We start from the raw sequence: 25993 nt of genomic DNA, 5'->3' as shown, positions 1-25993 counted from the left end.
TGGCCGAACCTGGTGCCCTTTTCGGCTCTCGGCCTGTCAAATGGTTCTTGCTGTTGTTCGGGCCACCGCCACCCCTCCCCTGTATCGCTGTCAGAAACGGTCCGTCCGTCGCGATCTGGTGACTTCCCGCACAGACTTCGACTCGGAGTGAGCCTCGGCGATTGAATCACCTCGGTCTCGTCAGCAAAGCAAGCAGGCAGTGCGTGAGTGTGCGAAGGATAGCGGGTTTGCCGTCATGGTGCCAATCGATAGCGTCCACTACGATCGGTGATTTTATTTCGGCGACTGTCCTCTGTTTTAGTGGCACCGAAGGCGTCAAGTAAGTTCCGACCGTTTTTGCTGGCAGGCGGGGAGAGTAGTGGTGTGCTGTGTGTGTGTGTGTGCGTGTAGTGAGGAGATTCCGTTCACTAGACAACAATTCCCATCATCAGCTGCTGTCGTTCGGTGGCTGCGTGGCTGCTGGTTGCTGGAGCATTTCCATCGCATCGGCCTTTCCCCTGGAGTCTGTTGGCAATGTACAGCGCATTAACGTACACGTAGTGCTCGTGTGACTCCCTGCTGATGGGGAGGAAGTATTTGCGAACGACATCACACCGCAGTTACACCTCTCGTTACACCGGATTGAGAGGCAAAGTGCGTTATCGTGTGCCAAAGTGCCGTATGTTGTGCGAGAGGGTTATACAGCTACAATACATTGCCCAAATCTCGATAACGAGCAAACGGGTGGCTGTGAATTGACGTGAATGTGAAGCATGTTTGTGTCGCCCTAGCGGTCAAGTGCGTGCGTGTGTGTGTATGTGTGCATGTATATTGAAAAAAATGAGATTGTTATGTGATTGCAGCCGTTTCTCAGTGCATTCCGTCGTTCTCCCATTCTAACCGTGCTTACTTCCCGCCCCCACCCCCCGATAGGTTTCTACCTTCCCGCCGGACCGGGCTGCTGGGATTGTATGGCATCGGCACTTGATTTGCGTCGTGCACCGTAAAGCTGCAACCTGACCATACAGCAACGAGGCTGACGGGGAATCCCACTGGCAGGAATTGACACAGGTACGTCTGCGCGGTGGGGCGTGCGGTCATTCTGGATGCAACATTAAAGCGGTAGTGTGTTCGTGACTGTCATCCAATGGAGCTGGAAAGCTCACACACCACAGAGCAACGCCGATGGCCTTCCATCTTTGTGTGGAACAAACCAAACGGAGAACCAATCGAGAGCGACCACCCGGCTGGACCGAATCAGATGGGCCGCGTTTATTTGATCGTTGATGAAACGTTACGCGAAGGGGCGGTAGGGTGGAATTTCCAGCAAAACCGCTGACGGTTTCTAAACAGCCCGAGGGCACACACAGAAGCAGAAGATTTTGCCTCGCGCGCGCATCACTCGCTTACGTCACAGCAGCAGCAGGCCATGTTTTACCCTCCCCATCATCAGCCAGTCAGTCAGTCAGTCCTTTCGATGTTGTGCTGATTCTCTTTTTCGCCTCAGCTCACATCGCACTTGGCTCTCTCTCTCTCTCTCTCTCTCTCTCTCTCTTTCTCGCTCTCTCATCCTCGTCTGCTCTCTCACGCAATCATCGTGCTCGATGAAACGGCACACCTTCACGTGTGTTTTTGGGGCCTGTTTAGAGGGGGGTGTTATTGCTCGGTGGTTGATGATGCAACTTGCCGACACTACCTGCTCTGCTCCAATGGTGGCGGTCGTGATGTGCGCTTCGCTGCACCGGATTCTTTTCATGCTCGATACCGCAAAAAGAAAAACATCTACAACTGGACTTATCAACCGCCACCCGTATTGCTGCTCTCGTTTTGCGCTGGACTGAAATGGGCGTTTAAGAGCGGGTTTGTTGTTTCTGTCCTTTCTTGTGTTTGGTGCTTTCAAGCGATTGTCTGACTGGTGTCAGTCGTCTGTCTGTCTAACCGGTTCGCTGTCTATTGCTTTGCTTTGAAATTAAAAACACCCCCACAGGCATGGGGTGAAGACACACAAAGTGGTGCAGCATCGAAATGGCGCCAATTACTATTGTTGATGCAAATTTGCTCTGCATCTTCTTGCTCTGCTATTTTTTTCTTCTCTTTCTTCTGTTGTATTTCACTTCGTTATAGAGGAAAAATTGTAAGAAAAAAGCAGCCCCTATTTCGTTGAAACACTCACACGGTAAATAATGCACTTTTGTGCCAATGAAGCATACACGCCACCCTTATGTCACACTCTCAGTGGGGGTCAGAGTGAAGCAAAGAAAGCAACTCACCGTACGAAGGCAGCTCATTATCCTATCCGATCGTTTGCTTTCTCTGTATCTCATCTGAGTAACTGTAGACACTAGTAGCAACAACAATACACTCCTCCCCCTCCCCCCTCCCCTTTTGTTTCTGTCTTCAACGTCATATTACCCCACCTCTTTGCTGGCCACCTTCTTCAACCCCACCGAACGAAGTGGCGGGCCACGCAGACTCCCAAAGTAGGCGTCGGGGAGGGTTTTATGCAACGTCAAACTTCGCACGTGAACCAATTTGCAGCCAGTTTTTTGCCTTCTTTTTTTTCTCACTCATTCACTCACTCACTTGTCGCCATGGTTTTATTTGCGGCTTTTACACGGCAAACCATCACACAGACACATGGGGGGAAGGGAGGTTGACATACGCGTACCGGGTGAAGGTAGTACGCGAAGGAGAGTGGTGCTGAGCCATCACTCCTGAAAGCATGCCATTCGAGGTCAATTTTCAATCCGCTTTCTATCCGCGTGCCGCCCGTTTGATGGAAGGGGAGCCGAAGAAGGGCTGGTGTTGGTGGCTGGTGGATATGATTCGTGTCTCCGGTGTCCCTCGGTGGCATCGTGGCAACCGGAGTTTTGGGGGATATGCTTTGCTTGTCAACGCCGTCACTGTATTTGGTTATTTTCTTTATTTTGAATTTGTTCCGGTGTACAGGTTTGTTCCTAGAACTGGGAAACGATGCAAATTAGCGAATATTGTAATACCAATACGCAATCTGAAGCTTTTTTACATTGGTTTAAACTATTACCTACTATTATTGATGTTGTACCGTAAACATTACCTTTCAACGGTACTCCATTGCCCAACGTTTTGAAATTAAATATTTTATTATTTATGGACAATGTAAGAAACATTTTTTTTCTTTCCTCTCAGGTTGACAAAAACGATTCAGATGTACTAATTATTTTAATTTTCTACCAATACTTCAATTAAATTCAACTCAATCGAGCCTCGAGTTGAATAACCTCACCCTTTCTGTGGTTGAACCATTTCCGTGGCAACTGGTGGAATGTGTGATTGCGTAAACCGGGGCCGGTAAGCCGTACAATTTCTGCTCACGTCAGCAAGATCAACGTGTGCGCAGGGTTTTGGCGAAAACCTTTCCACCCAGACGCAAAGTCGGTCAAATTTGAATTATTTGCCTACCAGACTGGTGTTGGTTTCTTTCTGCAAAAGGTAAGCGAAATTGTTGCCATTCTATTGCTATTTTGCTCCATTCCGCGACAGGGCGCACAATAACGTCCCCATGTTTATGCGGGTTGCTGTCAGGGCGACACGATGTGCCTGTGGTTTGTTTGCCTTTGCGCCTCCAATCCAGTTCCCCGGGACTATTTCTGGCTATGTGTTTCCGTCGTCCTTTAATAGAAAATAATGATCCCCGGTTAAGTGTAGGGTCATACAACGGGCTAGGGATTTTTGTTGTTATTGTTGTTGTTGTTATTTTGTGCACTTGTCGTATTTTCCCTGTTGGCATGCCACAACCGAGCAGCCTTCTCGGCAACACACCACAATGCTCCTCACTGGTCCGGTGGCTTCTGCTTTCACATCTCCATCCCAGTAGAAGAATGTGAGCTCTCAGGGTGGGCTGGGACCTTTTCGAAAAGGATTACGTTGTGTGATTCAATTTGTTGTGGCAACCACGATAAGAGAAAACAGCAAAGAGTTCTACAACCAAGCGGAAGCTTTTCTGTCCGTGTGGCAAACCGTGGGGATAAGAAATGAAAGAAAGAAATAAGCCCACAGCTCTTTTACTCCGTCTTGTTGACTGTTGTAAATTACGTAAATTTTAGTTTCACTTGTTTAGCTACTTCCCCGGTACCAGGTTGTGGTTTTATCTTGCTTTAATTGTTAATCAAATTGCGCATTTAAGTTTTCAATCTGACAAAGCAGAAACCATTGCGAAGCGGTGCCGAAAGCGCCCTTCACTGAAGCGTAACGCCTGTTTCTGAAACGGTGCCCCATCTCGTTCTGATGTATTTTTGAGCCAAATCTTTAGAAAACTTCCGCCGCCACTTCCGGCGCTGTCCGACTCGCCGTTGCCATGCCATTTCTGGATATGCGCCTTGGGTTTTTCGGCGAAGAACAACGCGCGTAAGAAACTTTTGCCAACAATGCGCACACTGACTGCCGAGGGAGACTGCTTGGCAGAATGACTCGGTCTGTATGATGGTTATCACATTTCGGCCCATGATACAGGCAGGTAAATTATAGCGCAGTCGAGTAGAAATTTGTTTTATTATGAGCATAAAATTGTTTCTTCACCATTGTGCCGGGAATTTTGATAGATTGCGTAATGCACCAAACTGTGGTCAAACTTCCGGAAGGTACATATATCAATTTCCAGAATAATAACACCTACGCGATGGACCATGTTGCGCCACGAAACCGGCATTCCCATTTTTAAACTCGAGAACAGCAATGTGCAAACGTCAACAGCCGTCACGGCACACACGTGCAATGCGATAGCTTTGGTTTTGTAATATAATTTTGCTCGTTAACATACCCCGTTGTACGAGCTTTTGTAGTGGGATGCGGCTACTGCGCTACAGTTCGATGTTGCAACAGCTGCCTAGAAGAACCAGTGAAGCTTGTAAATGTTACATGGATAATAAATCGTGCTTAATTACTGCTCCGACTAACTGATGTTAATTTACTTACGGTTCGGGCCACTTTATATGCACCAACGGATGGAGTTAATAGGAGAGAGATTGTTTTTTTTTTTGCGATTTTGGTGACCTTTACTGTAATCATTTCGTTCGAGATTCGCCCAATCTCAATTATCCTGTGAGCTATTAATAGGTCCTATTGGTACAACGATGTTTTGGTAATGTACAAAGTAATGAAATTAGTATCTAATTGCTATATGAAGCATCTGTACGTAAGCATAATTATTGAATATAAAGTATTTGCCCGAAAAGCGACAGTCACGAAGCCTTCATCTTTGAGTCGCTATGGATGCCATGCTCTCGATGCAGTGCATATTCCAGTGAGTATGCTATAGGGACGATGTTGAGGCATTTCTAATACCTTGTATGCTGACCTTCTATTTGTTGGCTTCGCAAATCTCCTTCGCAACGGCTGCAAATTATGCTTGTACTAAATGGATAATTCTCTGAATATTATTGCAAATTATGCACAGGCAATATTATTTAAAACGTTCCAACGTCTGCAGCAAGTTAGCTTCACTGACCCTGAAACTCTTGGAACACTACTGAACTAGTACTGCAGGACAACTTGGGCTTGCCAATAATCTGAACAATTACAGATAAATATTTAAAAATGTCTGTAAAAATTGATGATTCAAGGCAAAACGAAACCCATGATTGCGTGATATTGGAGTTGGTTTCCCATCAATCATCTTGAATGGTGGTTTGAAGGCAAAATAATCATGCTCTTGTGACATTCAAATAAATCACATCAATCGAGGTTTGATGCTTCAATTTCATGATCATTTTTTGAAATTGTTTTTATCTATCATCGAACGTTTTTTCCCATTATGGAGCATTTTACCTGTGCTGGAGCGAGGAAATAGACTTCCAACGGGTTTCCTTTTCTGAGCAAACATATGGGTGTGTGTGTGTGTGAGGCTTAGGCAAACTGTGTGCTGGTCTTTCCGAAATTGTATGACACGTTTTTGCGAAATGAGCTCCAATATCGTCCGTTCCTAGCACGGTTCACCGTTGGCAAGCTATCTCTACTGAGCTACGTATTCCCGAAAGCCGACACATGTAACAACTCGTGCGTAACGCTTTTAAGTTTTGAGTTTAGTTGGCCCCGGGGAACCCTCGAACTCGGTGCAGTTCGTGCGCTATGCCAGAGGAGGAGGAGGGACCGTTCTGTGTGAGGCGCGTATGAGGCCTTTCTCTTTTTTTTTATTTTTTGTTCGGTCTAAAGCTTAACCACTAAACTAGCACGCACCAAAGGCGCCACACGACGGGCATAGACGGGAAACGGGAAAGCTGTGCTCGAGATCGAGAGCACACACACACACCCGTTTGATGAAACTGGACCATTGTCGAGATGGCGAAACACAAGCCCAGCGAAAGATAGGAGGAGATATAAAAAAAATGGTTTTAAAATTAGTTTTACTTGGAAGTAACGACCCGGACACAGTGGATTATGCTCACTTCGTTTGGCGTTATACACTTTGGCAAGGTTACGTATACACTACTGCACTGGAGGCTTTGATGCTTGATTTTTCGGCACAATCGCTGCTGGGGATTTACTATTCGCCGTGTGCCGGTCACGAATTGTTTGTTGTTTTGTTTTCCTTTTTGCTTTTAAAAGCAAATCGGCCAACCGGCTCCTCACTTGGGAGTGGTCTGGCCCGAATGGTCCTTGGCAAGACCGTGTTTCGGCCATGGATGATTAATAAGGTTTCGAGTTTTGTTTGGCTTCCACCCCAAATCCGTTAATCTTTCAGCTTTAGGAAGTGGAGTGAATTCGGCTGGGTAGTTGATGTTATTTATTGTTTGCATTTTCAATCCTGCAAATAAATATGAGGCTTGTGCCGCAAAACAGCTTTGATAAAGTATCATTGAACGATCTAGTGGAATGAACAGAATTTCATAACAGATATCAATTTCATTCAATGTTGAGAGCGCTCGTGCTGCTTCCATCCCACGGAAGGACAGATTGAAGCAGTTTAAAAATATCTAAATAACATATTGAATGGCCAAACTGATGTGTAGGTTTCGTGGAAATTTATTTTTTCGACAGGAATTTGTTGCGTCAGAAAGAGATCGAAAAGGAAATAACAAGTGAGAAATAAACGTGAATGCGCTATGCTTACGTAGAGCTTTTTTGAGGATCTACGAACAACATATTCAATATTCCGGGCGTCATGTTTCGATTGTGACTTAAGGTTGTTGAACATCCATTCACCATACTAGAGTTCGAACCGGTTCCTCGTTTCCCACCTGCTTGAATCTAAGATAAAGCTAAAAGTTTGCCAATAAAAGTCAAAATTATTCCATGTTTTGCAATGTTAAATCACTGACGGTTCTACGAGCTTTGTTTTCAACAGCTTTACAGATTCTTTGCCTTTCCCACTGGATTTCGTAATAAACTTCAAGTTTCGTGCAAAAGTTCGATGGCCAAAGTGTCCTTTATTACGTGTTTTGCCAGAACATCACATAAACAACTGTTGTGTGATAACGAAAATAATAAAGCAATTTCGAGAAGCGAAATCATTTTTTCCAAACAATAAGCACTTGCTTTGTGGTAAGAGATGGAATAGACATGGAATAGAAACGGTTGGTAAAGGTGGTGAGCTTTTTCGAACACGTGGAAGCCCGAAAATGTAACGTTAGCATCATGGTATGTTAAAGAAAAAGTTAAAAATAGATCACACGGTCACTCGGGACGGCGGATTGAGATGGGACGCAAAATGGGAAATATTATCAGATGACCTACAAAGGAGTGTTCATGTTCAAATTAAACTCAAGGCCACTGTTAAAATGTGTGCATTATGTCGATTGATTTTTATGTGATTTGTAACTGGCACAGCTATTTATTCTGCAACACACACTCATTAATATGCAAAATAGTGGAGCTTTTTACACTTGTCAATTTCAGACCAGGCGAAGACCCTGCGTCACTCAACAGTTTGTTGGCTGTGAGGGAAATTCATGAGAATTTGAAGTCAAAGTTACTGTACCTACATTTTCTTTACATTGCTACCACGAAAAACGCACAGAAACTCGAGTCGGATTGTAAGAATTCTACAATTTCCTCCAACTAATGCTGTATATATGCGAACATTAATTCCACGGAATAGTCTGTGCAAGTAAATTCCAGATAATACTGTATTTGCCCTTACCACCGCGTTTTAGATGCAAAATAGCATTAAAACTTTGGGAAGAGCAAGATGTTGCTTTTTTATTATGTTAACCACTGTTCCAAACTGTCTATATGGCTGTCGTATATTAGATTTGGTTGGATCTTCTCTTCTAAATCTACAACCATTTTGAGAGACCATACCATAGGAAAGAGATCAGCCAACCGGAATGAAGGGTCAATTTTTGGGGGCCAAGTGCGTAGAGAGATGTAGTATACTGTGCTCTGTGTGTGCATGTCCCGTAACATGTGGTGAGCATTAAATTCAACGGACCTACCGAACGGTTGTTTGCGTCGTGCGTTTAATCGGCCGTCCGCTTGGGTGCAACCGAGAAGTCCATTTAGCAGCCAGAGTACGGATGCAATTGTCTGCAGTTTGGATTAGCAGTGAATTGGTCTGTGCGGTTTCATCCTGTGCCCGATTGATGCCCGGAAAGCTGAAGCCTAAATACAAACCACAACATGTGCAATCTGAATGACTGCTGCCCTTCCTGAATGACTAACCCTCCGAAGCCTTTTGTTTTGCCGCTTCATATACTGCTACTAGCGGTAGCAGCGGGAACGTAGTAGAAGTGCACTAACACGGCTGATAAGTTGTCATTGGCAGTGGCAGCAATTAGTTCCAATGCATACATCTCCTCGCAAATGGCCGTGTCGTTGAGGAGTTATTTACACTCCGATAGATGAAAGGAGTGGTAAAACTCTGAGGATTTTGTGTACAAATTTGCAGCATTTTCTCGGGACGGTTCGTTTAAGCTCTACTGTTATTAAATTGATAATGATATTAATTGAACGCCCTGCCAACTCTTATTTGCATTGGGTCGTCCATATTCGGTAACGTTAACATACACATGGCAAATATGGCAGGTATACATTCGCCCCGACACCGCAACGCTCTCGAAAACCATCGATATTCACACATAACATCAAACGGGGGACGTAAGGATATTAAATGTAGCAAAATTCATGGAACGATAAACTCCGAAAAAAGGCCTGAACAAACATTAAAAATGTAAATCTATCGTTGGATTGCTTTTCACTCAACGTCAGCGCAATGCTAACGGTACATTGCTATCTTCGACTGTACTGGGTGCACATGATTATCCCAACTTTTGACACAACATGGCTGATACTGCACCACACACTCCCTTTGGCCGTGGGAGCGATACATGGGAGTGTCTCTAGTACGGGAATGACCGCAACCATGGTCGCACTCGCCCACTGTCCAAGAGAGCCCGGGCTACGGCTCTGTGGTAAATGTGTGGAGTGGTTTGCTGTAAATGATAATTCAGCATCAGAATCCGTTTGAAAACACACTCAGCACTCAGTAAAACCGCGTTGGTTGAAGCAAAAAGAAGCACAACCCTTATCGGAACGGTGCTTCCGATGTGCTTTAATGTGTGCTATATTATATACAGCCGATATGCTATGCAATATCAAGTATTTGCGGGTATGTTGTAATCACTTGATAAGGATTTGATTCGATTTGGATACTTATTTTACCGTTGTATTGAAATGTTATACATCAAACTTCTGTTCTAAATGAACAAATCGTTTAAATAAATAAATAAGGTGTCATAGATGTTTCAATTCCAACATAAGCTTGCGTGTACAGCATGCAAACAAGGGGGCTTGGTTGTATCATATGCTCCATAATCTGTGAATAATGGAATGACGGTGTGATCTGTGATCTTACATCAATTATGATTTTTTTTATTAAAATGTTGCCAACGATGCATATTCAAAACCAATACGACAAACTTTATTACCCACTACCTTATCAGACATGCCCGTCATCTGCCAAAACGGCCTGTTCCCACGGTATTATTGACAGACGAAGGGGCAAGCCTCCCACGTCCGTGCTCAGTCTTTCGTTGGGCGTTCTAAAAGAACTTTACGTCGCTCGCTGGCTCGGTGTCATACGCATGGCCGGAATGTTTATAAAATAACTAAAATAAATCCACTGTTCTCGAATTACAAGACACACGTGCGTTATTTGTTCATCGATGGCATCCCACACGCTGCAGTAACCATCAATGTCAACCTGTGCAGTGTAACAATGAAGTTAAAAATACAATACTTAACAAACAAACGCTACAGTCAGCCCAGTAGAGGCCCACATTAACCGAGCGAGAAAGTTTTCCAATAACGAAGCAAACTGCAACAGCTTCGTTCTTTCGTTGGTCAGCTCTCTGGCCATCTTTGGAGGTGGCTTTTAGCTCATGTACTTTTGAACTGCAAACAATGTGGCGGTGGTTAAAACCGAGAATGTGCCAGCAGAGTCCCTCTGTCACTGCAGCAATTATTTTCCACCCCATTTTGTCCAAGCCATGCACCCTGTTAGGTTTCTTGCTTTATTTGTATCTCACACAAATCGGAACCGCCGTCGCTCTGGTACTACTTTGTCCACATGATAGTGTGTCATGATGGTGATGATGATGGCTCTCTGATTTGGGATTGGCAGCGCTGCGGTGACGGTGAAGTTGTTTACTATATATTTCTGCCCTACCGATAAGGACAGTCTACGTGCGTGTGTGTGTGTGTGCAATTGTGTGATCGTGGCCTCATCCTGGCCCCTCGAGCACCCACCACGGGAAGGAGAGCCTTCACGGGTTTTGCGGTTTCGGGTTTCGGGCTGCGCAAGAGAGCCCATCCACGACCCGTCCCGATAACACGCATTACCCGGATCGCGCCACCGCGGTAGGCAGCAGCAGCAGTAAGCGAACGAAACTGCCACAATCAGCGCCAATGTGGCCCCGCAATCGCGATAAGCAAGATAATGAATCTTTCGCGGCAAGAGCGCGCTGCGAAATAGTTCTGGGCGGTGGTGGTGTGGTGCGAAGTCATCGGGACACACCACACACACACACACCCGAGGCGATCTAATCGCTAAAACAACCACTTGTAAGAGGTTAACCGCTTCCGTCATTAGCGAAGTTGTGTGTTTGTGTGTGTGTGTGTGTGTTTGCTTGTTCCGATTGTTGGGAAGTTTGCAATAACAAATTCAACAACAGCAAAACAATCAAAACCATTTGCTCAGTTTGTGCGGAACCGTTGCAGCAGCGAGTAAGGGGGGAGTATAGAGAGAGAGTGAGAGAGTAAGCAAATAGTGACGCGAAGAGTGTCCTTTAAATCATTCATAAAACTCCAAATGTAAGCAGTGCTTTAGTGGCTTTCGGTGGCTTCCAGTTCGCAACAAAACATCAAAGGATCGCGGGAAAACATTGTGCGCAAAACGGGCCGGGCCGTTCTCCTTCCATCGCCGCTTTTGTAATGTGCCTCCGTCTCTCTGTACCGCGAATCTTGATCGTAAAAGTAATCGTCTTACTTTAGATTTAACTTGGCGCGCCCTAGTTTCGGGGAACAACCTCTTGCTGCGATTATTCCGCGTATCGAAACGGGCACGAAGCACAGGGACTCGTCTTGAAGGTGTTGAATTCGCGGAAAATTTGTCCCGCCACGCTGCAATGGCGGCAGGAATCCGGATTGGTACTTATTCCAGCGTGTTGAAACAGCTTCATCAGAATCCGTGGGGAGGGTGGCTTGTTTGCCGTGCTTGCAACTGTGTGTGCAGTGCGGGGAAATGGATTTAATTCAACGGTAGGATAGCAGCTATGTTGCTACTAGGTTGTTTGCGTCGCAAGAAAGTCGGCTGGAAAACAAGCATTCCTTGCTTGTTGTTCTGTTCGGTTGATGGGAGAAGAGTGGCCCTTACCTCGGTTAAATGTAGCTACTGATTGTGCAGCAATCACTGTTACAGTCGTTGCTGCTAAATTTTGGCTCTAACTCACCTATTTATTGATTGTAAGTCAATTGTTTTTACTAGATATCTGAAACTGTCTGTTCTGAACAGGATTCATTTTATGTTAAGCAGGTAATAATTTAATTAATAGAAATTAAAATATAAAAATTATTATGCCAATTTTGGAAGTTTTCATGGAGTGCAAAAGATTTGGCATGTATTTTCAAGTGTATGCCTTGAGAATTTATTGAATCTCATTAGTTTTTTAATCAAATTGCCCGTTTTTTGTATTGTTTTTGTACTGTCTAATGACAGTTTTCATAAATCTGCTAAAATACCTTGTAAATGTATCATTATTCCTACGATAGTCAAGAACGGTTGTCTTACAGACAAAAATAGGTGCGTTAGAGTCAAAAACTGGTGCGCATTGTCAAAAATGTATGCATTAGAGGCAAAAATTGATGCACACTGTCAAAAATAGATGCTTTACAGCCAAAATCTAGCGGCAACGATTGTATCTGCCACTCATTTTCTGTGTGAATCATAATTGCTGAAGTGCGAGTAGTGCTTTTTAAGTATTTCTTATGCCTGTTGTGTCGGCGAAATTAACACAAGAGGCAACGATAACTCATAAACGTTTCCGATTATTGTACTTGCTGTGAGATAGCAACAAAGAACTTTAAAATGAAATCCTAGGAAACAGAAGAAATGTACTGTTAGCTTAATAATTTACTTCTGTGTACTTTCCATACTGAATTAATGTCTCTCTTTCTTGATAATTCGAGCTCTCTGTTGTGACCGACCTGTGCAGCACTGCTCTTTTATTGATTTTTCAAAAGTTTTTTCTAATTTTTTAACTTATATTTACCCTTCGATTGCTGCAGCATTCCCGTTCCCATCGCTTCCTGCAAACGAGCGGTGGGTGAAATTTATCGTATTTAATTAAACATGATTCACATTTCGCATAGTTTGTTGAACAAGTCTCTCCAATAACAGAATGGATAGTTCATTTCGATTTGCTCCCCTTTCGTTCGTTCCGTCCAATAGCATTTGCCCCCCCACCGAGTTTGAGTTCGTATGGTGGTGCAAAATCTGCTCCGAATTAGTGATGGGTAAAGGTGGCAAAAATCCGGAGTCGACTCCGATCCGACTCCGATACATTCGGAATCGACTCCGGAAGGTAGGTCCGCGCTGCAATATCCGGAGTCGTTCGGAATCGTCCGGAGTCGTACGGAGTCGCCCGGAGTCGCCCGGAGTCGGAGTCGTCCGGAGTCGTTCGGAGTCGTTCGGAGTCATTCGGTGTCGTCGACTCCGGACGACTCCGTACGACTCCGACTCCGGGCGGATCTAGTGGTTCCATTTTGCTGGAGTCGGAATCGAACTAACAATAGTCGGAGTCGGATCGGAGCCGTGGGTGCGCTCCATACAGCACATCACTACTCCGAATTAGATGAATATATTTTGGTGGATAGTGGAAAGGACCGAGAACGCCTGCAGCAATCACATTGTGCCCGGGGCAGCATCCAAGGATCGCAAGGATCCGGCGCAGCGCGAGTGTTGGGCTTGCTGTAGAAAGTTTCGTACGCTTTTTCTTTTCAACCCCAAGGTTGATCGGGCAGCGAATATTCGATTCGATTTATTTTGCCATTTTGAGAAGGTTCTCGCTCTCGCTCTCTCTCTCTCTCTCTCTCTCTCTCTCTCTCTCTCTCTTTCACCCCCTATCCATCCCTCGCAAATAATCAACCAAAGTTGGCGGGACAGCACACAAAGTTGCAGCATTCCCGATGGTTTTGCACCAAAATTCATGGTAAAACAAGAAATAAAAGCACCGAATTCGCGAGATGTTGAATTGAATCATGTTTATCTGGTTAGCTAGTTAGTTGTAGAAGTTTTTAATTTATCAATGGTTGCCTAAGTGGTTTGAATGGAAAGTTTCACATCAGCAGCTGTTTGGTTGGTAGCTGCTTACATGGCAGCGCATTGTGTTCGGCAGGTGGAAAACATAATCAAAAATCACATCACTAGCGAAGAATTGTCGATCGACGAGCTGGAATTGGATTTGTGCTTCATTTTTTTCCCAATTTCCTCTCCAGTGAGGAGGTGTGCTGTTGGAGGAACGATTGACAGTGTTTGGCTAGGTGTGACACATTTTCCATTTTATCGTTTTGATTGCAAAGAAATCCGCGCTTCTGTTGAAACTCAGACTGTTGCGGGTTTTTTTCTTTTTTCAAATGTTTTGTTTAACTTGAATTAAATTGATAATTCATTTTATTGAGTACATTAAATTCATTGGTTTACTTCAGACATCTGCGAAAGTAAATGTCTTATTTGGAATTTCTGGTTCTGTTAGTGACGAGTGTAGCTGAAATAGTAAATTTAAACAATAAATGTAATGAGTGTAATACAAAAACGGACGTAATTATCTACTAACATTCTTGTGATCAGTACAAAAAATATTGGATAATCTTTTTTTACGTTCCACGCTCATCCTTGCTTAATCGTTTGCTTGAGAAAGTTCCCCAAAATTCAATTATTTTGTTTTTCCGATGAACGTATTCACATTATTGGGAACAGAAGAAGAAGAGAGATGGAATTTGAACTTTGAAACCTGCAATGGTTCTTTTTTTGCGTTTGTGTGCTTCTGACAGCATCTTCTCGTGTTGGTTTTGATCTTTTTGATCAATTTTTCCAAGAATATGCTTCTTGGCATCACATTAAATTCCACTGCTGCAGGGTATGCTATGAGCGTTGCAAGGGAATTAATAAAAGTATAGAATTTCCATTCTATGAAGCTATTAGCGGAGCGAAAGCATGTTGCGATCTAATTAAGTGTAATTATTGCTCGATGAAAACGTAGATTGCTGGACTGCGCAGGATACGAAGGAATCCGAAATTACGCCCCATAATCGCTCCTTCGCGGGAAAAAGTAAGCTTTGCAACGATGCGTTAAACGTTGCACAAACAGTGGGTGCGCACCGTTGTTTGTTTAGAACAACAACTCTTTAGCGGAGAATCGTCAAGTTTGCTGGAAGGCAACGGCAACGGACAAATCCGCTCAGGCGGAAGATTGTGGGTTGATATTGGGGTATTGGCAGCTTGCTAACGGGCCTCTCAGTCTTGGGCGCGGTAGCAGCAAACCAAACAGACGCCAAATTTAATCTAAATGGAAATTGAAAGCGTGTCCAAGAGGAAACAAATTTACTGTGAACACCACCACCATTGTCGTTAGCTTCAAAACACTCAAACAAGTGGCCCCACAAGAGGTGGACATAATTTGGTCCAGGGCAGCCCGACAATCTTGGCTCGTTCACCCCCGCTCAAGGTTGTTGGAACGTGGTCCAGCTAACGAACACAGTTCCACAGCAGCCGTGGCTTTCTATGAAAAACTTTTCACGATAAATGAAGTTTCGTTCGCTGTTTCGGAAGAAGTCATTATGAGTTCGAAGCTGGTAAAGGTGGGAGCGTGTCCAAACGCTGATTTTTGAATTACTGCTACTACTACGACGATAGAGTCACTACCACCACCATCACCACGGCCAGAGCTTGCTTACCGTCCACGAACCAGTCAGTCAGTCAGTCAGTCGCCCCACAACACAAGGTCATCCAGTTTGGTCGATTTTCGAGCGTCCGTTGTTTCCTAATGCCTAAAGCTCGGGTGAAGCAAGCAGGGTAGTAGTGTACCACAGCCACCCAACCCAACCGCACCACCCGTGTCGTCGTGTGAGGAGGTTGGTTGGAATGTTGTTCGCTAGCTGGGCGAGCTTTTGCACTTCGGGAACGCTTCACAACTCAGGACGTTGTCGACAGTGGTGAAAGGCGTGCACATATTTCTCATTTTGGAGGGTTTGTTTGTTGCCCAACCTTTTTTTAAATATATAATACCGTTCTTGCTTCGTTGGCTTAGAATGTTTTTTGAGCTTGCAGCATTTATGTTCGTGTTTTTTTCTTGTTACTTTTGCTCCTATAATCCCTGTAAGTAGCTTGGGGCTTTATAGGTTGTTCTGTCGGTTAAAGTTGACAATGCTGAAAACAGGCGATTGTTACACCGTTTTTGTTTTTTATTGCTTCTTGCATTTGCAATTAAGGATGTAAATTTAATTATCACCGTACCTCATGGACACATTAATCGTTATGCTGTACATGTTTTTAACATGCTGCACACCGCATACTTTTGCTATCGGGTTGTCCCGCTATTGGGATGATGCTCCATTTTTGCTCCCTCCATTTGTCGTTCGTATAATTGAAATATCATCCTGACCCATATATCGGTACGTGATCAGAAACAACGTGGAAGCCAAGGATAGGGACAGGGATCCTTTCTGTCACCCTTGCTCGTGCAATCGATTCCGTTGTTTGTTTACTATATTGTACTCCCCCGCTAGAGGGAACTCCTCCCTCCTTTCCAATCGAAACCGACCCAACACGTACCGCTGTAAACATGATCAATATCAGCGTGTGTTCAACCCCTGCACCAAACAACCCCTCAGAGACGGACAATGATCTCTGGCTCCCTGAGCTGAGCTACTCCCATATACCAACACCGTCGGTTCGTAAATACACACGACGACAGTGGTTGATAAGGTTTTGTACCGTTCGAGGGGCTCCGAATCGAAGAGAACTCGAAAAGCAAAAAGCAGGAACTCCGAATTGAATTGAAGTTTGCATTAATACGAGTCCAATTTCCATACGCGAAGGCGTGCAGGATCGTCGTCACCACGTCACAACCCGTCGTGGCGATGCTGGTGATGAAGTGAGCTGTAGCCACGTACAATCTCATCACCACCATCACCTAATACCTCATCGTACGACCGGACCGGACAAACTTAATTGTGGCCTGCACGGACGGGTGGGTGACAGAAGGGATAAGGGAGATTGCGTGTATCAGTCACCCCGGAAGTGGGAAAATTCTACACCGGAATTGTGTGACAAGAACGAAACACATCCACAAACACAAACAAGCAGTGATTCAAATCCATGCCGACACACTCAAATCACAACCAGACCAGGGGGTTCTGCGCGCGAGCGTTCACACGTCTCCCGTTCGCGCGCCCATATGTACATGCGGGGACTTTAGGGTGATATTCTCTCGTCTCAGATTGCGGCCGATGGACAATTGTCACTAATTGGTGGCGGGATCGAAACAATTCCGTGCACGTTCCGTGCTACACCCGGCAAGTGAGGGTGGCCACAGTACTGAGCAGCATCCGTTCTCAGCAACAGTGGGGACGGGTTGTGTGAACGTTGAAGTGAACAAAACCTTGCAAAAAGGGGCGTTTTTATTTTGCTTTTCATTCTGCCGGCCACTATTGTTTGTATGATTTGTTTTTCTTCAGTTGCTATGTTGTTCTATTTGCTTTTTTTTTTCTTTGGTAATTATTCCACGAACCAGAAGTGCATTAGCGCAGGGTCAGAATAATGTCACGTAAAACTCTAACTCCTTGGGTGTTAAATTATGAAAATATAAGCGGAGGACAAAGGAGGATAACATCAAGATCAGATCCCTTGCATTGTGTTGTGATATGCTTTCGGATTTAAACTTTATCGGCCTTTTTAGCTATACAGCTAGCGAGATTGTGAGATGAAGCAGTAGTAACGACAGCTTACTGTAATATAGTATCGACACTAAGCGGGAGCAGCAAACTTCTTGTATCTTATGAATTATGCAAATTTTTATACATTTTTCTGACACCTCGTGGTACATCGTGTCCTGCCCATCGGTGTTGCCCACTTGACACGGACTTTAACCGTGATCCACAAGCCAAGTGGTGGTGATGTTCCAGTCTGTAGAGAAATCTGTCAACACGCCGTCCTCCGTAGTTGTCCTACCCACCAACTACGACTCTGTGGATGCGTTTGCTTGTGTAACACAAAATGACTCCTCCTCTGCATCAAACACTCACTTCCACCAGCTATGCAAATTGCCATCTTGTGCAGCAGCAGCAGCAAGAAGTGGCTAGAATATGCGTTTTACTTCGTCACCTTATCAGCTTATTGTGGTCGGGATAAACCACATTAGTTTTTGATTGCCCTCTTGCCAAAGCCGTTTTGCGACACACAAGGTCCAGTTGTTTTGAGATAAAAGATTGGAGTCGGTAGATGCGGTTTGAGATGTTGAGCATGGAAATTTCCAGCACCGATTTTAATAATGAGGCTGTTGGGAATTCTAGGTAATATTACAATGATTGCAATGCACAGCACAAAGTTGGAGCCCTTCAGTTGCCATAGCATAGTAAATTGAACCTTTAATATCGAATTCACTAGCGAGCTTAGCGTTTCAGTTACTAGCTCAATATATTAAATAAATACAATCAGTACAATTATCCTGTTCGGCTGATTGAATTTGGGCTTTATTATTCAAACTCATGAGTTTTATCATCCTCCTCTTCCTATTCCTCCTCCTCGGCTATCGCGGAAGCTTGATGTTGTCCCTTCCGAATTTATTATAAACTGGAACAGGCATTTCGCACGAAAATTATTCAACCGTAGAAATGTTCTCAGTACGACCATCAGTTTCGGATGCAGTAGTGTGCGGTAAGCGATGCATAATATGCAGCACACGGATTGCACTAATTTGACCAATGTTGAATGTGTAATTAAAATCAGAACCACATACACTAGGCTAGTGTTGCCCGAGTGTCGTGTTTATTCAAACAGCAGCAGGGAGTAGATGATTGGGGTTTGTTTTTTTCTGTTTTTTTTGGTAGAACCATGTTCATCGGGTTGTTCTGAAGAGCGTTGGCAATTGGATCGATTATAAAAGTGACATCAAGCGGACAAGGATTTGGTTTGAATTTAGGCTAACCATATGCATAACCACGGGGGAAAAAACGGGGGACGAATTCATGCAAATGAGTCGAAAACATTCTATTCATCGAACGTCAAACCGAACTGAACGGTAGTGGTTAGTCCTTTCTGCTCCATTCATGCTTAGGAATGTCCTCAAACGATGCAATCGATCAATAGCATGCATCCCTTCCAATTATTGCATTTTTGTACTTTCCGTTTTCCCCTTTGTTTATGGTATGGCACGCGCTACGTGTTGATAGCTTTTTTCAACTCTCCTAACCACTCAAAAAAGTCCAATGTTATGGTCTATTGAGCTTTTGGCTCCTCGGCAGCATTTGTCTGAAACGGCTCCTCCATCGAAGAGGAACGGCTAAAGCAAGGCCAGGCCCCAGGCGCACAAGAGCGGCGGAATGCGTACTAAATACCAAATTCCGCACCGAATTGCGCTTTTCCAATGGCGTGTGAAAATGCTTCACTTTTTGACCGGTTTTCGAAAGGGATTTAAAGGTTGTTTTTTGGGGTTTGGTTTGGTTGCTGTTATCTGAGAGGAATACTGTGCAAACGTGTGCAACGCCTACGAGGAGGAAATGTCAAAGAGAGCGCGAAAAAGTGGCATCCTCGCACAGGCCTTAGTCCTTGGTTTGGTACGGTACGTACCCTAACACTATTAACGGTGGCCGGATGGCACATTTTGGGGGCTGAGAGAGTTATACAAAGCCCCTTCCCTTATATCTATTCTACCGCTATTTTCCCTCTCGTTGGCTTAGACAAACTAGTCTACTAGTGGCGGAAGTGAAAAGTTCCCCTCCTCCCCTGCATCTGCTACGAGTGGTGCCCGCAATCTACGCCGAGTTTCTGCCGACCTCACCCAGCGTGTGAAATATGTCCTCCATAAAAGTTATTTTTCATTCGGTCGTCTCGGTTTTTGCTTCCACTTCTTTTGCAGGCCTTTAAGCAACGTTTAGTCTTCCCTCGTGACCAAACACACCCGCGACGACCGAGCACCAGGAACCAGGAACAAAAAGGGATCACTAGAGAGGGAGCCGGCAAAGTGACGTTGCTGTAAGCCACAAACACACATCATCCCCGGTACACGGCCGTTGGACGGTTCGCGAGCTCCACCACCCATTACTTATGGACCATTCGGAGCATCACGACTACAGCCAGCACGCAAACATGTCGAGTGGAGGAGCGCACGCAGGACATACCGGGCACGGGACAGTGGACCACAGTGCACACGATCACACGATGATGGATCATGGGGCGCACGATCACCATCACGGGGCGGCCGGCGGCATGGGTGCGGCCAGCCCTGCCGGAATGGTGCACCACATGATGTCGATGTCGGTGAGTGTAGTGTGGCAGTAGTGTGCTCTTTGGTGTTGGGTGGTGAGGGCATCCAATGTTCATTCCACGCTCGCTTGTTTCCCTTTGCAGTTTCACGGCGGCTACGATGAGACGATTCTGTTCGAGCAGTGGAAAATCGATAGTCTGAGCGGGCTGCTCTGGTCGATGCTGCTCATCTTCGTGATGGCCGCACTGTACGAGGGCTTGAAGTACTACCGGGAGCATCTGTTCTGGCGAACGTACAACGCGCTCCAGTACCGCCCGGTCACCGTGACGGAGAAAAGCAACGGCAACGGTGTGACGGTGGCCGGAGGCACAGCGACCGACGACCGGGCCGGCGGTGCCGGCGTGGGCGATGGTCTCAATGGAGCCAGCGGCACCGGCACGTCCGCTGAGGAGGGCGCCCGCATTGTGCAGTAAGTTTTGCCTCTGAAATTTTGCAGGAGAAAGGCAGGAGATCGCTTATCGGCAATTCCATTACGGCTCGTGCGCGGAATGGAGACATTCCATTCTAGAGACTACGAGCCCCCTCCCATCAAGCAGCGCGAATGGTGCTGCACCGTTCGCTCTGAGGCAGTTGGGAGGGTTGAGTGAAGGACCGCCGCCACCCGAAACAGGCCATTTTCTCACACAATTTTCTCGTTCTTTTTGTGTATTGTTTTTCCCCCTCGGTTTGGTTTCATCCTTTCACCTACATTCCGCTACTGCTGCTGTCTGTCTGTCGTGTCAACGATGTGTCTCGATCGATTTTGGGATGGTGGTGCAACGTTCTACGACAAATGTCCTGTTGCGCTCGTCAACAATGAAATCCAATCATATCGCCGCTGCTGTGTACAAATGCATTCAACATACCTAAACCACAAAAAACCATCATCTCATCAACCTTGCCCTGCTCTACCTACATTCGCGCAACATTCATCGCATCGGAAACATTTCGGAAACCCTTCGTCTTATCCCATTTGCGCCGTGAATGCGACCCTGTTTGCTACCACCATCGGATATCATCAATAAATGGACAAAACCACAGCATGGTTGGCGAAGTGATCCACAAGCAACCGTAAGTTTCGCTCAATCATATTGTAAATACATTTTCATCCACAACAACAACCCGTCCGTCTGTACCATCTCCCTCTCGCGTGCTAAGCTTCTAGCTTCTTCTTGGATTAGGATTTTTACATTGTTTTTATTTTAAGCTACACTACACAGTCATAATAACGAAATTTAAATTTAAAGCTTATTAAGCTTTTTTTAATTTAATTTATACTTTTTGTTTAATAAGCACTTCACGTTAATGTGCATGAAACGAAGAGGAAAAAAGTGAATGCTGAAACATAAATTTACCTCTTGCACTATCTCCATTGAAAGCCTTTCCGCTGCTAATGTAAATTTCACACACAAACACACAAATACACCCCAAGCTAGACAGAAAAAGGAAAATCCGTACTATCTATCGGTATGGTTTTTTTTTATCTTTCGCCTGAAGGACTGTACCGGCTCTACATCTGCTTCATACCTTTCCCATAACATACATAGACCCTTAGTTGCACCTACCCGCGCTCTAGGCTTTTGTGCATTTTCCATTTACTACCCTGCGTGCTGGCATGCTCTTTTTCACGGACTCATTTTTTATTTTTCATTTCATTTTATCCGCCGCTTTTCCTCCTTCTGCTGCTGGGCCACGCCACGCGGGGGGATTGGACGATTACGCTGCATGTCACTGCTACTGCTACACGCTCCGACTGGGTGGGTGTGCGCTTTTTTTTGCACTGTGTTGCGTCTTATCTGCAGAAGCCAGTACAGGTATGAATATTCGCGTTTGATTTGTTTGTCCTTTCCCCTGCAGGCCACACCGCGAAGCAACCCTCTCTACAGGAGCCACTGGCAAAACCAACTTATAATCGTATTATAGGGAATCTGAGAATGTTTTTGCTATCAGTTGGCAACTGCTGCTGCTCTTGCGTTGTAGACGCTTATAGCTGCACAAGAAAAGTCGCTCCACCTTCTTGGTGATGCTTTCTGGTCAAACTTTTTCAATACCATTACAAGCTTCTTTTTTTTTAATCTTCTGCTTGCTCTTATGATGCTTGCATTACCAGCGTGGAGTGGATTGGTGGAGGGGAAAAACATGCATCGTTGAGCATGAAAGCATAAAAGCACACACATTGGAAAAATCTCCTTGCCGGGCCACTTATGGGGTCACGTTCCTGGGGTTTTATAAGTGATTTAATGGCACGAACTGTCGGACGCTGATTTTTAATCCGACGTGGAACTGAGTTTTCCTGAGACCCTGGCGAGAACAAATCTCTTAACACTTTCCTGCTGCAGCACGTTTTGTTTTCATTTTCCATGCTAGCAATGATTTCTAACACGTTGTTGCAGTTGCGCAGCTGCAATCCATCTTGCTTTACCGTAATATACCTTCCTTTAGCTGGAAGCTGATAAGGGATAAATTAACGATACATGCGAATATTAGGCTAGGCCGCTGGCGAAGAACATTTAATTTGTCTCTGTGTTTCCTGTCCCCTAATGATTCCGACGAATATTAACCTCACAACCGGGCAAATTTTCACCAATAAACTTGCTTTCAAATCTCTGATGTGTGTGTGCGGGTGTGTCCTTCGTCAGCCTCCGTGTGCTGCTGGAGCCTAATTAAACCATCTCAATTAACGGCATGAATGCATGTTGTGTCGCAGCTTGTTCCGCAACGCGTTTCCATTACGATTAGTTTATCTTCTCACTTAGTGCGAGAGTCACAGCGACTGGCACGGTGCGAAGTAACCCGGGGGGTGATGGTGCGGACGCTGCTTCTACGAATCCTCATGTGTCTCCGAGCGTGCAGTGCCTGTGCCTGTTCTTGATTTATGTCAATTAGTCTGTGCCACCGTTTGTTTGTGCGTTAGCCGAGGGAGTAAGGTTGCTGCCGGCACAACAGATATATATGTATTGGTTGTGTTGTGGATTTCTTCGAAATCAATCCACACTAGTAGAGTTAACGCGGGCATGGAGAGTGTCCTTCCGAAGGTCGTTACCTTCCATTTAAATGTCCCATTTTATGCCACGCTTACACTTGCTTTTTGCATTCGCATTGGTTAACCGCGCAAGTGAATGTTTTAGTAATGAAACAAACCATAACTTTTATCCAAATTGTGCACACCGACTTCAACAGGGGACAGCATTCCATTGAAAAACAGTGGAAAGCATTCCGCTCGGTTCCTTAGCCCGGTACTCACGTTTTACCTCTTCTATTCCAGACCGACGATGCTGTCGCTGATGCACCTGTTCCAAACGCTGCTGCACATCCTACAGGTCACGTTAAGCTTCCTGCTGATGCTGATCTTCATGACGTACAACACGTGGCTCTGTCTGGCGGTGGTCCTGGGTGCCGCCCTTGGGTATTTCCTGTTCGGTTGGAAAAAGTCCGTCATCGTCGACGTTACTGAGCACTGTCACTAAAAGACGCCACCACCACCACCACATCCCGCGATCGGCAATACAGCATTCTGTCTGGCTCTGGCGCCGATGGTGGTCACATCGACCCGGCCCGATGTTCTTCCATAATAGGCGTTCGGCCGTCAAACGACCTGTTTCTATCGGCTGTTGAGAGCTATGAACTATGAATTCTGTGGTTTTTTGTAGTGTAAAAAGGGGGAGGAGGTAGAAAAGTGGGAGGGCAAACATCGAAAAACAAAAAGACATGGTCCGCGATTACGGCTAGCGTTCGGACAGCAACAAGAGAGGCGAACAAAAATATGGGGTGCACAGAGTTGGATTGTCCTGGTACCACCATCGAGCTGGTTGATTGTCATCGACAGTTGCAGGAGATCGCCGGCAATACATACCAGGGCATATTATATTAGTTGTGCAATACGAATTTACCTGTTTTGGAAATGACCTACGGGGTACGCTGACCGGGGCCCGCCCTAGCGCCATGGATCGCCACATTGTGTTTGGTCGCGGTGTCGTGTATTTATAGCTAATTGGTATCTCGAGTGAAGTTAGTGGAAAACACCCATTTGCCGAATTCATCGCGGACGGTGGTAGTAGTACATTTTATTACGCTCAAGTTAAACAAACAAAAGATGAAAAAAATCAACAAAACATTTACTAGGGAGCCGTTAGAGGGGTGGGTTGGTTTTTTAAACCGTTTCGCGCTCAAACTAAGAGAAAGGATTTGTTTTTGTGCAACAAGCGTTGCGGCAAACACACACCACTTTTCAAACTAAACCCACTTAAGGCGAAAAGTTTCCTATCGACAATGTTACTAGCAAACACACCGACACAGAACAAAAAAAAACGAAAGACAAACACAAACCCTTTTTGTAAATAACATAATCAATGGTGCCGAGTGTGAGGGGGGTAGAGAGGGGGGGAAGGAGGTTCATGCAAGCCGCTAGAACAGGTGTATAAGTGCTGCGACGATATCATATTACACCGTTACACACGGTCACCACACACACGCGCGCCCGTGTGAAGAAAAGCGTGTATGAGTTTTTATTCTTGTACAGGATGCTGGCACATGTTGCGGCGGTAGTGGTGGAACGCACACTAAATGGAGCAAAAAACAGAGCCGCAAGTTAAGGAGCACAGGACCGAATCCAGTAAAACACCTTCCGTGTGTGTGTCTCTACGTGTACGTGTAAGAAAGGAAAGGGCATATTTTAGGGAGGAATTGAATCAAAATGGCTGTTGGATGTATTTTTAACAAGAAAAAAAATCAATCCCTTAGATGTTTGCATTATATTAGTACACAGCAGAGAATTCCAATATCGCCAGGTGCATCCGTTTTTGTATTGGGCAGGCTTATTAGGGCAGGAAAGCAAGCATTAATTGGCAGGCAAAAGAACAAGAACAAGAAAAAGCAACACCTTCCATTCGTTTCCGAAATAGCAAAACGAAACAAAACATTAAAAAATGGTCAGTTAGTACTACGAAGTGTTAAATCCAGCATCCATTCGTCTGCGCAATATCTGCGCCAGAAGAGCTCCATTTGTCTTTTACATTCTCTGCCACGGTGTTAATAATGTAGCTGCAGTTTTCGTTGCTTTCGTCTGCTGCAGTAACAAACCCTTCCAAAACCCCTGCCACCCACCACCCACCAACCACTACCATCCAAGGTTTTTGTTTGTTTGTTTAGTTTTTAAATATCCCTTTCCGTACGACCGCGTTCTTTCGGTAGTGTAGACCATAAGTTTATATCTTTCTTTCTTTTTTTATATCCATGTTGATTATGTTATGTGTTTCGTTCTGTTAGCTAGTGTAGAATAAGCAGTTAAGTTGGAGCTTTTGAAACAAACAAGCAAACAAAAAAGCACACACATACAAACACAAATACCACTGAGAGTGAAGGGCGATGTTAAGCGATCGCTTTTGTTATGAACAAAATTATACAAAAAAAAAACAACCCAAAACCCCGATTCGGACCGGTAACAAACAAGCGGATTGCTTACTCAGGCGGTGCTGCTGACACATGATGGAGATGGAAACGGACAGTGTAAATCGTTAAAATTGTAATACACGAAGGAGCGTGCGCGCCTCCTCCGCGTGGAATTTAGATAGGGATGATTTTAAGACGAACAACAGGAACTGCAGCGGAAGAAGAGGAAACAGAAACACGAGATTAGGCGCTGAACGTTATTTAGAATTTAGAGCTTGTGTTTGTTTTGGTACTGCCGGGGGTTGGTGTCCAGGGTTAGAGTGGCACTCGTTGTTATCTATCGTGCCAGCCAGGGCCAGGGCGAGGAGGAGGAGGAGGAAGTTTTGTTGGCGTTACAGTTTCGCATTACGATATTGGTCATTATTGCCACTGATTGGTTTTTTTTCATTTTTATTTTCTACTCCCTTGGCTATTAATTTCATTCTCACTGGTTAGAACGTTTTATCTCCTCTAGTTTAGAGTGGTTTAGACTTTAGTGAACTCTAATAGTGATTTATTCTCTTTTTTATACAAAAAATATATATACACATAAAATACACAACAAAAAAAGAAGCAAACATTGTACAACAAAC

General features: G+C 44.9%; 1 protein-coding gene across 15 annotated transcripts; it reads left to right on the top strand.

The window, feature by feature from the left end:
* The first annotated feature begins 82 nt into the window (after positions 1-82).
* Positions 83-25973, top strand: LOC120898472 (high affinity copper uptake protein 1). Of its 15 annotated transcripts, none has more exons than XM_040304387.1 (7): positions 84-319; positions 913-1050; positions 19587-19987; positions 20078-20403; positions 21015-21044; positions 21779-21787; positions 23239-25973. In XM_040304387.1, exons 3-7 carry the CDS (start codon positions 19775-19777, stop codon positions 23438-23440), a joined length of 780 nt encoding a protein of 259 aa, XP_040160321.1. In that variant the 5' UTR covers positions 84-319; positions 913-1050; positions 19587-19774; the 3' UTR covers positions 23441-25973. The 15 variants fall into 15 exon arrangements, with proteins under 15 accessions (XP_040160313.1, XP_040160321.1, XP_040160309.1 ...); XM_040304375.1 differs by having other exon boundaries at positions 21776-21787; XM_040304376.1 differs by lacking the exon at positions 84-319 and adding an exon at positions 328-633 and having other exon boundaries at positions 21776-21787.
* Positions 25974-25993: the final 20 nt, after the last annotated feature.

Source organism: Anopheles arabiensis, chromosome 2 (assembly GCF_016920715.1).
Source record: "Anopheles arabiensis isolate DONGOLA chromosome 2, AaraD3, whole genome shotgun sequence".
Classification (NCBI taxonomy): domain Eukaryota; kingdom Metazoa; phylum Arthropoda; class Insecta; order Diptera; family Culicidae; genus Anopheles; species Anopheles arabiensis.
The sequence above is the reverse complement of the archived record's forward strand: the minus strand, read 5'-3'. Positions and strand labels throughout refer to the sequence as shown.